The sequence below is a fragment of the Drosophila kikkawai genome, chromosome 3L, assembly GCF_030179895.1.
Source record: "Drosophila kikkawai strain 14028-0561.14 chromosome 3L, DkikHiC1v2, whole genome shotgun sequence".
NCBI lineage: Eukaryota > Metazoa > Arthropoda > Insecta > Diptera > Drosophilidae > Drosophila > Drosophila kikkawai.
Genome location: NC_091730.1, coordinates 12,808,700 through 12,820,943, shown reverse-complemented (window position 1 = coordinate 12,820,943; position 12,244 = coordinate 12,808,700). Strand labels below are relative to the sequence as shown.

Sequence of the window (12,244 nt, the reverse complement as noted above, 5' to 3'; positions counted from 1 at the left end):
TGCCACCCATTCGTTCATATGAGTTGGCAGCATCCGTATAACAGATGTAATGTTACCTAACAGTCAGAAGGCGCGGAATTTGACTATAATCAAATGTACTATTTGGGTTTTGACCCAACAAACATTATTGTGAAAGAATTTGTATAATCTGTAATTATAGAGCTAGAAGTGATTATTGTAAATTAAATTAGTATTAGAAATTTTATTAAAAGCTACTTACATTTTTTTTCCCGGCTGGGATCCGAACCCATGTCTCAAAAATTCACAGACCGACCGCTTACCAACTGGGCCACTGAGGCAAATCAAACACTAATGTCGGGAACGTGAATACATACAGTTCCAAGGACAGAGAAAACAAAAAAAAAATGTATCTCCCCTCTGAGCTAAAAATAGATTTTTTAAGAATGGTCGTAAGAGCGAGACGGCACTATGACTTCCATTTTTGTGTGAGAAAAAAAGAGACAACACTAGAAGCCGTCTCTTCTGAATTTTTAAGATTAACAAAAATCTTAATTTACGATTTTTATTTCTTAAAATGAATCATTTTCGGTATTACTTTATGATTTTTTCTTCTTCTTATTAGAATATTTGGTCTTTTTTTAAGATTTTTTTTTAAGAATGCCAAAAAATGTGCAAATCTTAAAAGTAGATTATTTTGTTCGTAAATATACCCTGAAAAATCTCCTTTCTAGAATTTTTGGTCTTATAGTAAGATTTTAAATTAAGAATGCGCAAAATCTCAAAAGAAGATTTTATTTTTTTTATCAGTGTAGTTATGATATATTTTAATTGTTACCTGCAAGGGTATACAAACTTTGGCTGGCCAAAGTTAGCTTTCTTTCTTGTTCTAAAAAAAATGTTTAAATTTACAGTATAACGATAAAATATTAGAAAAATGTATGGATACATATTAAAATTTTAATACCCCTTTTCAGTCAGAAGGTATTAACGCAGTGAAGGAGTCGTTTCCGACCTCATAAATCATATATATTCTTGATCAGCATCAACAGCCGAATTGTTTTAGCCATGTCCGAAGGAAAACAATTTTTAAGCCTTTTTTTCAAAATTTGATAAGGGGTTACATCGTTAAAATTTGAAAAAATGCATAACATTTTTAATTTTTGAAAATGTAAGATTCAGTATCAGATTTATTAAAGTTATGAAAACGAACGAAGAACCGCTTTCCAAATTGAAATTAATGCCTTTTTGGCAGAGTTATGATATTCGTAAGTTTTAATTTTTCCCAAAAAATTATCATATAAAATGATGGATAAATATTTAAAATCTAATACCGAGGCATTATAAATTTAGTCAGAAGCAAGCAATGCTGAAGGAGTCATTTCCGATCCTATAAATCATATATATTCTTGATTCCATCAAGAACCGAACCGATCCGCTTAAAATTTTTACACAGCACATATGTAATATTATTAAAAAGTATATACATGTACTCGCCACTGGTTTGTTTATTTAAAAATCTATTTACCAAATTTTTCTTATTTCAAACTGAAATGATTATTTGATCAGAAAATTAACAGACCCCAGAATCTAAAATATATTATAGATGGGGAAAAAAATCAAAACACACACTTTTTATTAAGCATTTTATTTGGTTATTCATACGCGTGTGGTTTACAATACAATAATGTTATTTTTATTTCTTGTCTTTTAACACAAATATTATTTTATTCATATCCCATTACAGTGGTGCATTACGAAAATTAGCGATACACTTGATGGCTGGTAGTTCTATGTGAATAAATTTAATATCTTGTCTGTATATGTTTAAATTTGATCTATGCATTACTCTTGGGATTGTATATTTATGTATATTCACTGTTAAAATATGCAAGCGTATAAAATTTGCTTGGTTCTTGTAAAAAATGAGACTTTAAAAGCATTTCACTTTCCAGGCTTCTCCTACTTCATTACGTCCCCTTGTCCACATGCGCTTGTATATTTGCTTAAATTAAACTACAATAATAAGCGATTCATTTAATAATAAGTATCCTTCGACATGTACATATATAATAACTACATCAAATTAAAAGCAAAGGTGTGTTCCATTACAACGCTCTAGCACAAAACGTATATGTTTTTGTTTCTTTCTTCATTTTATGTAATTTTTAAACATTAAAGCCAATAAGAAAATGCGTTGAACGGCTAAGCTTGCCATATTCATATTCGTATTCATATTTGCCGTTTTATAGTTTTTATAAATATATAAAATATATATATTTCCCTTTAAAAACTCGTGTATGTTTATGCACTTCAATATCTTTAAAAATGTGTTGATGGAAAATGTCAAATTTGCTAATTAATTAATCCCTTTCGCTGTTCGATTTGAAATCGGTGATGTTCAGAGCCGGTGAAATTGCGTATTCCGTCCAGGGATTCCGTCTAGAAGAGCGCCTTGTCTGAAAGAACAGAAGAAAGGGAAGAATGCCGGTTAGCTGGCTAGTTGGGTCGAGGTGGGGCGGCGGGTATTACTTTTCTCTGTCAAAGTTGAGCTCTGCTTCTAAGTCGAAGGCCAAGTAAAGACACAAAACAAAAGTAAAACGAAAAGCCGCGCAGCCTTGCCGTGGGATGCTTACCTAGCCGAATTTTCTATGCCACCGTTCAAGCCCCATTTTCATATAGGATTTCGCGGGACTCTCCCATTTCTTCTCCCTCACTTGCATCCGGCGTCTACTGGCCCTGCAGCTGCTTCTTGGCGGCGGGGTCGTGGCCCTCATCCTCGACCACCGTGGACTCATCGTGCGACCAGAAACTGGCCGACATTTGCGACGACGACATGCCACCCACACCAGGGAACGAATCCTCCATGAGCGTGCTCGAGGCGCAGCTGGTCACGCTTCCAGACATCTGCGAGTTGCCGGCGCTGGTCTGGTACGTGGCCGTGGTGCCAGCCGAGCTGGTTGTCTGCTCCACGCACAGGTTCAGCGAATCCACCGATACATCCTTGGACATTCCGCTCTCGTCCAGCGGCAGCTCCTGAATTCCACCGCCCACTGACGTTGTGGTGGTTATCACCCGCGTTACTGTGTGCTCATGCCCATCGGCATCCGTGCTGGTGGTCGTTGTTGTCGTGGTGGTGGTCAGACCATCGCCCAAGGTCACTCCTCCTCCGCCGCTGACGAACTTGGTCATCAGGTCCAGTTGCTCGTCCCCGAAGGACTCTATGCTCTCCTGCCGCGAGTGCCGCTTGTCGATCTCCAGAGAGTCGATGTCAGATCGCGTGGTGGCGTCCTTGGAGATGTCGAAGCTCTCTATGCTGCTGGTCATCATGTCGTGGCTCTTGCTAATCTCCATGCTGTCAATGCTATCCTTCTCGGAATCCTGGCTGTCGATCTTGGACTTGGGCTCCAGATCAGTGGTGCTTATGTCTGTGAGTTTCACCGAAGCAGATCCCAGCTTTGATTCCTCCCGTTCCAACTTCTGCTTGAGCAGGGCTTCGATGCTCTCCGCCTGAGTGGAAGGAACCACTTCTGTGCGGGTTACTGTGCGGGTCACCTTGGTTACCACGACATTACCGCCGGCGGCTCCCTTGTCGCTGCCGTTTGATTTGTTTGATTCATCTGAGCGCGACAGCAGTGCCGCTTCTTCCCTGGCCTTGGTCTCGATCAGGTGAGCTTCGATGCAGGCGTTCTCAAGGCCCTCGAAATCCTTTAGACTGGAGACGGACACATCATCGCCCGGGGCCGTTCCACTGCCACTGTGGCGAACCACATAGCGGCGGGTGAAGCTGCCGTTGCTGGAGTCGGTGGAGCCCTGGTGGGTCCGGTTGCGATTCTCCAGGGAAATGGCCTGCTCCAGCGATTCGAACTCCTGCAGACTACTCATGGACACATCGTCGTGCTCGCCTCGGGAGTGGTAGCGACGTGCTGCCATGTCGTATTCGGGTGTGCTCGAGAAGGAGTCCTTGAAGCTGCTGATGCGACTGCTGCCCACCTCGAACTCGCCGTCTTCCTCCTTGATGTCCTCCAGCACGGCGCCGGCCAGGTCGTATGGATAACGCAGCTGGTTGTCCGTCAGCTGCATCTCCACCCAGCGCTTGTTGGCGGCAGCAGTGTCGCTCGAATCACTTTCTTCCTGCTGCTCGCTGCTGCTGCTGGCTGCTGTCGGCGGGCTCTCTTCGAACTCGAAATTCAGGTCGTCCTTGTACAGCTGAGAGCCGAGCTTGGGATCCGCCGGAGCCGACTTGATAATGATCTTTTCAACGTCTTCGTCGTGCTTTTGCTCATACTTGATGGGCTTTATCTTAATGCTCTTTCCGCCGAGATCCACTTCATTGGCTTCCTTGGCCACCTCTTCGATTATCACAAACTCGTCCGAAATGTCAGGCTGTTCGACCATTTCAAAAGAGTCCGGCGAGTCGGGAGCCCTGCGATCATCGTACTCTGCCCCGACCTCGGCACGCTTCAGTTCTTCGAGCTTCTGCCGGTATTGTTCCTGCACTCGTCGCTGAAAGTCCTGCTCCTTTTCTTCTGCCTTTTCCTTCTGATAGACTGAGGCATCGCTGGCCTTGTGCAGCTCCTCTTCGGTGCGCACCTTGTACAGGGGGGTCTTTTCGGGAAATTCATCGGTCTCCTCCTCCAGAATCGGCGACTTGATGTCCTCCGTGACCATTATGTCGGGAATGTTTGAATAGTCTTGCATGTTCTGCGAGGGGCGACGCTCTTCAATCATGGCAGCCTCCGCCTCCTGCTCCTCTGTGTCATCCTCTACGATTATCTCGGCCACCAACTGGGAGGGAGTGAACGGACGCTTCTCCAGCTCGGCACTGTGATCCATTTCGGCTGCCGCCTGCTTTTTCTTTTTATTTTTTCGCTCCTTGGGAGAGCGGAACTGCCGGGCATATTCCGACTCGTAGGGATCCGTATCCGACTCGCTTTCTGATTCCTTGCCCTCGCCCAGCAGGGCCACCTCCTTGTCCAGGTTCTTCAAGGCGTCCCCGGAAATACTCTCATTGCGCTTATGGCCACGGCGCTTTGATTCCCCTCCTGGCGGTGTACTGGCATTGGAGTCCTGCGGCGAGTGCTCCTTGCTTTCCATCTCCAGCATGAACGTGGCGTCCTCCGGCACAGAGGCAGATGGAATGGGCTCATCATGCCCGTATTGGAAGCCTTCGATGCCGGTCAGCGAGGAGGATCCCGCCGATCCAATTATATCATCAAAGTTCTCCACAACTGTGTCAATGTTGGAAGTGCTCGACATGCTCACCGAAAGGATGCTGCCCTCGTCTAAGCTTGAGGCTAACTTGGACTCGTCAATGGACCGTCGTGGGTCACCGTGGTAAAAGAGGATATCCTCGCCCCTTTCGCTTTCCTTCGGGCTGTCGGCCTTGTTGTCCTCCAGGGGATATGCCAGGCCCCAGGTACGTTCCGCCTCCTTGAGCTTGGGATATTCCTCTATTTTCACTGCCTCCAGAGGCTGCTGCTGTTCCTCCACCTCCGTCTTTGGCTTGAAAATCATCTCCTGGGAGCGCTTCATGAGGCTCTGCTGTTCGCTGGTTGGATAAGCGACTCCCGGCAAGTCCAGACTCTCATCACTGTCCTCGTCATCGGCACGCAGATCACGCAGTCGCGACATCTCATCAGCCTCAAAGGCATCCACATCCGCGGAGGAGGCCACCAGTGTCTCCGATAACTCGGACACGTCAATGCTGGCCAAGTTGGCCGAGGTCTCAGACTGGGAATCCAAGCTACTGCTGCCTAGGGTACTGACTGCACTAATGTACTCGGTGCCATCGGTGCGGTAGGTCGAAGTGAACTCCCGAGCGGTCTGGTAATCGCTAGAGGTGCCTGTGCCGGTTCCTGTGGCAGTTAAAAGGTTGTCCATGTCAGAGGAAAGCGGCCGGCTCTGAGTCTTGTCGAAGCTCTTGTGGAAGCTCTCGCTTGAGCTGGAGTTGTCCACATCAGGGATTGACCAGCGGTTGATTGAATCCGGCGATGACTTGTTCTTCAGGCGGTGAACCACCACATCGACTGGCTTAATGGACTGATCCGAGGTGAGCTCCTCAAAGGTGCTGGTGGTGATCGATTTGTCTGCAGCCATTTCCTCTGCAACCACGCTGGCTGAGGCCAATTTCTCCGTATAGTAATCCTCCATTGAGCTAAAATCTTCGGCTGTCTCTGTTGATATAAAGCCTAACGAGGCCTGCTCCTCCTTGGCCATGTGCTCTTCCATGGAGCTCAACTCTTCAGCAGTTCCTGTTGAAATAAAGCCGAGGGAACCGTGATCGTCCCGTCGCTCTGCTCTTCCGAACACATCCTGGGCATAGTGAGCCATCGCCGCTTGCTTGTTCAGCGTCTCCTTGATGGTGGTGTCAAACAGGCCTTCGGGCGGCAGAGTGCTGTCCAAAGTGGAAGTGTGCATGCTAGCATCGGGAATGCCTATAAAGGATGATATATCGTCTGTCTCCGCTGTGGGCCCACTGATCCCAGAGGGCATGGCATTGAATTCAAAATCCGAGGGTAGCTCTTTAATTACTTCTCGTTTTTCAACGAAGCTCTTGACTTCTTCCTGCACTTCGGCAAGAGTTACTCCTACCACCGACTCATCGATGACACTCTTTACGCTGGTGGTCAATGGCTGCTGTGGTGAGTGAACCACTTTTGGCTTGCCCTCAGTTGGTATTTCCTTCTCCGACGTTTCCCATTCACTCTTTTCCAGAGGCAATTCAAATCGATCGGTGGATGTGACCTTTTCGGAAATGGTATTCACAATTTCCGGGATTTCCTTACTGGACTCATCTGGATCTTCACTGCTTGATGGGGCCACCTCTAGAATGGCTCGGCCACTGGATCCAGTGGATGTGGTTAAACTCTCCTCGGTGGTTACCTTGGAGAGCTTAGGTTCGCCAGCCTTGTCCTTATCGGCATTCTCAAACTCGAGCAGATCATTTCTAGTCTCCGAGCCCTGCCTCTCGATCTTACTGTTCGCTGCTGCAGCATCGTCGGGCTTCATGGTCACATATTCCTTGAACACGTCATTGGCCTCGTCCGAGTCAACGGATACTTCCTTCATCAATGATATATCCTTGGCATCGATTCCTATATCTGTTGCGGCCTCTTCTTCCTGGGGCGTTACACTCGCCGACCTTGTCGACGTCTTGATGATAACATTTCGACTGGACTCCCCGATGTAGAAGCTAGTGGTCTTTTCAGCGCCCTCCGACTTTTCGGTATCAGCATCATCTACTGAAATCTCACTCGTAGGCTCGAAGCTCTCCGTATGATCCTCTGAGGCAGTGGTCGTAGCGGTTGTGGTGACTATGTCGCGCAGTTGGGAGCGGATGGAGAGCTCTGTGGAGGGCTCATCCGTCTTGGACAGCTCCTCGGTGAAGTCAAAACTCCGCAGACTAATGCTGTCGGACTGTTCGGCTAAGGCGGCCAGATTCTCGAACGGCTCCGTGTGCTTGATGGGCGCACGGGGCTTTGGAACCGGTGCGGCGTCAAAACTAATATCAACCGGTAGTTCGGGTCTGGACACTGGGCCAGGGATGGTAGTGCTATCGGTGCCTTCGGAGAGTGGGGAGCTTGCTTTGAGTACTCGTGGTTTTGGTGTGGGTGTGTCGAGGCTGGTGGTAGTGAATGTATTGGTTTCTACCGCCGGCTCAGTTTCGGTTTTGCTTTCTGTTTCAGTTTTTTTCGCTGTTGAGCTGGCCACGGCAGCCGACGGTGGTACGGGAGTGGTTTCGGTTTCACTTGAGATCGGTAAATCGCCGCCTGTTTCTACAAAACAATAGGTGTGAAAACGAAAGCAATTTTAAAAGTGTTGTGAAAGTCGAGAACAGAAGATGAGGAAGAGTAAACACAATCATACGATTATAGGATAGAGACAGGAAACGGAAACGTAAACGAAATCCAAAACAGAAACGATATAGGTACGAGTATAGGTGATGCATTCGAGTACATGGTTAGCATTGTAAAGATACGTTAATAGAGATATAGTAAGGTAGGTAGACAGAGGATGGCATGCATATTTTATATGAGATAATATGAATACAAACAGAATTAATAGGTTTAAATGCAATTAGAGCTCAACTTGAACGAAAAGTCTTTATTGGCCGCCAAACTGAACACTGCACACAAGTCTAGAGAGGGTCTTTATGCTCTATCGACGGCATCGCAATGGGCAAAGGAATAAAATCATAGCTTAATTTTAGCAGCTTCGCTTTTGCTTATCAGGTACCTGCGATGAGATCTTGAATGTCGTTATCGGGCGTTATCTGGTTCTGGGCCATATCGGCCATTGTGTTGGTCGTGGGCGACACGCTGTCGTCCCAGCTGAGCTTGGAGAAGTCACCCTGCAGGGCACTGATCTCGTCCTCAGGCACCGCCGCCTCGAACGCCTCATCAAACTTGGCGCTCACGTCGTCCATGTCCGTTGATAGCTTCTCGATCTTGCGATCGATGCGCCTCGCCCGAGTCTCGCTCATATCTTCGGCCTGATCTCGACTAGACACTACTGGTACGGGAGGAGGTACGGCTACGGGTTCGGGTACAGGAACGGGTTCTGAATGGAGAATGACACGGGAATGGGAGCAAACAAGCAAACAATACAGGAGAGTGATTATAGCCAACGGACAACGCACTATAGAATACTATTCGCCGGGTGCGAGCCTAACTGCTTAGCTATCGCAGGACTACCTCGAAGCTTGACTCTATGGTATGGTGGTATGTTACCTTTTGCCGCGGATGAGCTTGTGGCAGCAGTGTGGGAAATCGCCTGGGACTGCTGCTGTTGGAACTGAGTGGTTACTGTCGTTGTCGTGGTGGTGGTCGTGTTCTGGGCATGCAAGGGTAAATGTATGTGCTCGTCGGTGAAGCTCATGTTGTCGTCGAACGACTTGCCCGACATGGACTCAATGGTGGGCGATTTGATGACATCGACACCGCCAATGTCATCGCATGTGATGGCATAATTCTCACTTTCTGAGTTATAGTCCAGCTTAACGATCTCGTGGCCATTGGCCTGCTGGCCGTGGCTCTCGATGATCTCGACACTCTCTTCGAGCACGCGATCCACCAGGATATTGGCTTCCTCGCGAATGCGCGCCACAAGATCTTCGCCATCGCCATTGCCATCATCATCATCACCACCACCAACTTTAACATCACCTGGAAGACAATTGCACAGTTCAATGGTAGATAGAAATTGGACAGATAGAAACAGAGAGTGAAGAGCAGATCAAGCTTGGAAATCATGAAGAGAGAAGCGATGAGACAGGCGAGAAGAATGTGCAAATAATGTGTGATGGCTGGATGGCGGTGAGTTTGGTTGGTGATGTGAGCGAGTTCTCTGTGGCACTGAGCTGAGTTTATTAAAAAATTAAAGCCGCTAAGATTATTTTCTCGATGAGCTTTAATTGCATTTCGAAACTAATACGACATATATACAAATTTGGCGCACTAATATGAAGCATTATGAGTTACGAGCACTATGAAAACCTGACTTATTTAAGCTTTGAATTTCGTCGAGGACTTACCAATTTCTTGTGAGATCTGTACGGTATCCAGACTGGATAGGTCTATTTTTTTTTCCTGAAGGTTTTCTGCAATAAACAAGCCAAAGATTAGAGACATTCTACGCATGTAAGAAAGGAACACAAAAGTGACCTAGGGCTACATTAGAATACTCTACAAACGAAATGATAATGAATGATTTACAGACAATCGAACAAAGGACAAACAAAAGGATATTTCCAAATAACATTTCTGTTAGCATTAAGAACGGTTAGGATCAACAATAGAGTGTGGATGTTAGTAGAACGGCGCCTAGGTGACGATAAGAAATCTGTTAGTATGGCACTGGCACGGGGGATAGACTTATGGGAACGATGCGAGTAGATTTAAGGCTTTTTGCTGCTTTTTGATTGTGGCAAGAACTTGAACAAAAATGTTTGGTAATTGTTGGCTTTACTTACAAAATGCTTGAGTGTGTGTGTTGGGATTTTCGTATCTATAAACACTTATGAACTATTGTTGAGATTTATTTTGGCAACAGCTTGCGACCGAGTCGGATCGGATCGGGTGAGGACACGCAAAGAGGGCGGCTAGTTGCCTCCCCTAGCGGCTGACTCGTCGGACTCAACATACTCAACGTCGGTATAGGCATCTCGGATCATGCCTTTTATATGCAGCTTCTCGGCCTCGCTGTTGAAGCTGCGACCAGTCCTCTCGTGCACCACCGTGTAGCTCTCGTTCAACATGTCATTGAGCTCCTTACTATTGCTATTGGCCACTGGAATGGCCGGTGGCTCCAGAGCATCCTCCGCCTCCGATGGCAGCTGAACGTCCTCCACGTCGGTGAGCTGTTGATTGACGATATCGTCCTTAAGCAGACGCAACTGAAGCGGCTGCAGCTTTGTCTTGCTTCCCGACTTGTCACTCGTCGATGGCGGTGGGACATCGGAGGCGTCAGAGATGTCGGACACATCGTCGGTGGATACGTCCTCGGCGTCAGTTACCTTGTCTGCATTCGATCCCTTCGCCTGTAGCTTTAGCTGCTCCACTCGTTTCACTCCTGGGGGAAGACCGCACTCACTCAGGTCCATGTCCTCCACATCGGTCACTCCATCTTCTTTGCCTTTCACGACGTCTAGTAGCTTGTTCTTGCCTTTGCTGAGGGTGCGGGTCTTCAACTTTTTACGGCGATTTGTACCGGCTACAAAAATCTCCTCCACATCTGTGACGGACTCCGCGTTGCTCTGCACCTCCAGACGCTTGTTTTGCTGCTGTTTCAAGAGTTCGTTGGATACGATCACCTCGTTTTCGATTAGATGGGGTCCCCCTGCCGCTGAATATTCGGCGACCGAGTGCTGAAGGCTCCAGTCATCGGCACAAGAGTAGTCCTCCGAGTCGGTATGAATGGTGTCCCTAAGATGGTTGTAAATGCCAAACTCATAGTTGCAGTCCATAGGCATCACATTGGTAATGGTGTCACCGTGCTTGTCCTCCTTCAGTTCCACCACCTCGCGGTGTGGCAGCGGCAGTACTTCGTGGGATACTGATCGGGCTTCAGGAACTGTGCTGGAGAGCGATGAGTCCTCACAAAACATGTCCTCCACGTCCGTTAGACAGGTGCCGTCATCGCCAGAGGCCAGAATAATGGCACGCGGTATGGGCTGCTCGTCCTCGTCCTCGTTGTCAAAGCTATCTTCTGCTGCAGAGTCATCGATGCCTTCGACATCAGTTAAGACCTCCTCGTGCTTTACCGCCGCCTGTAAAAAATGCTTCTGTCCCGGCATGGGCATACTGGACTTGGAATTCCGCCGAGGTTGCCCGCTGGCACTCACAAAGGCCACATCAATGGCTGGAAAACTGGCCTCACTTGCACTACGACTCCAGGCGGCCGCGCCCTCCGACTCTGACTCACTCCCCGAGCAGGCAACCTGGCAGACCTCTTCGCGACCACTATCGGATACCTCTAGGACCTCATCTTCGGACGCACCACGTACTCCGATGCCAGTGCAATCGGACATGGCCGAGGCCAGGTCGCTGATGTCACTAATCACGGACACATCCTCATACTGGTCGGAGTCGTCTTGGTTCCTCTCGCCATCGGCAATATTGACTCGTCCCTGATCGCCCACCGCCTGATCCAGATCCACGCACACGGATTTCTCGCAGCCGAAGCCCACTTCAGAGTCTGTATCATAGTCCTCGCAATCAGTTAGATAGTCGGCCATGCCATTCAGGTTTTGTGCTTGCAAGAAGTCACCAGCTCTAATTTCGCAGCTCTCTTTCGCATCATTGTCAACGGCTTCTTGGTTCTGGAGTCCCTGTTGAAGGAACTCGCGGAGCGACATTTTCAATTCTGGGTATGCCGTGCTCTTCTCATCCTCATCCGATTCTGTGTCGTAGTCCTCCACATCGGTAACGTCGGGTTCGCCGGGGCTAGTTTTCGGTTGAACTTTGGGCTTCAGGGACGACTTGGATGCAGAGCCTCGCCGCGAGCTGGGCTTCAGAGCCTCGGCCTGGCTGTCGAAATCTTCAACATCGGTTACGCCCCCGGCGCCATCTCGCCCGTAGTCCATGTCATTGCTATCAGTGTCGTGGGATGACGATGAGGAGGATAAATCGGAATGCGTAGAACGCTTGTCGGCAGTTACGGATATAGTTGGGAGTTTCTTTGACATTTTTGATTAATTAGCTTGGTGGGTTTGTAGTTGTGTAGAATATATATTATGGCTTGGTTTTGACGGCTTTAGTTATTTGTGTTTGCTATTTGTGGAGAA

General features: G+C 47.8%; 2 protein-coding genes across 9 annotated transcripts in view; both read right to left on the bottom strand.

The window, feature by feature from the left end:
• Positions 1-1,585: 1,585 nt before the first annotated feature.
• Ank2 (Ankyrin 2) overlaps positions 1,586-12,244 on the bottom strand; it is a 60,840-nt gene continuing 50,181 nt past the window's right edge. For 3 of the 8 annotated variants that reach the window (XM_041775552.2, XM_070286020.1, XM_070286022.1), the window contains 5 exons: positions 9,494-9,559; positions 8,691-9,125; positions 8,197-8,520; positions 2,595-7,736; positions 1,586-2,417 (listed from right to left, as the gene is read on the bottom strand). In XM_041775552.2, coding sequence (XP_041631486.1) covers positions 2,689-7,736; positions 8,197-8,520; positions 8,691-9,125; positions 9,494-9,559 — 5,873 coding nt within the window. In that variant the 3' untranslated portion in view covers positions 1,586-2,417; positions 2,595-2,688. The remainder of the gene's footprint in view (positions 2,418-2,594; positions 7,737-8,196; positions 8,521-8,690; positions 9,126-9,493; positions 9,560-12,244) is intronic. The other 5 variants (XM_070286021.1, XM_070286023.1, XM_070286024.1 and 2 more) reach the window with 2 other exon arrangements.
• Positions 9,495-12,244, bottom strand: part of LOC108079945 (uncharacterized) — a 28,671-nt gene continuing 25,921 nt past the window's right edge. Inside the window, exons 2-3 of the mRNA XM_041775553.2 lie at positions 9,932-12,230; positions 9,495-9,559 (exon numbers count right to left, since the gene is read on the bottom strand). Coding sequence (XP_041631487.1) covers positions 10,061-12,145 — 2,085 coding nt within the window. The 5' untranslated portion in view covers positions 12,146-12,230 and the 3' untranslated portion in view covers positions 9,495-9,559; positions 9,932-10,060. The remainder of the gene's footprint in view (positions 9,560-9,931; positions 12,231-12,244) is intronic.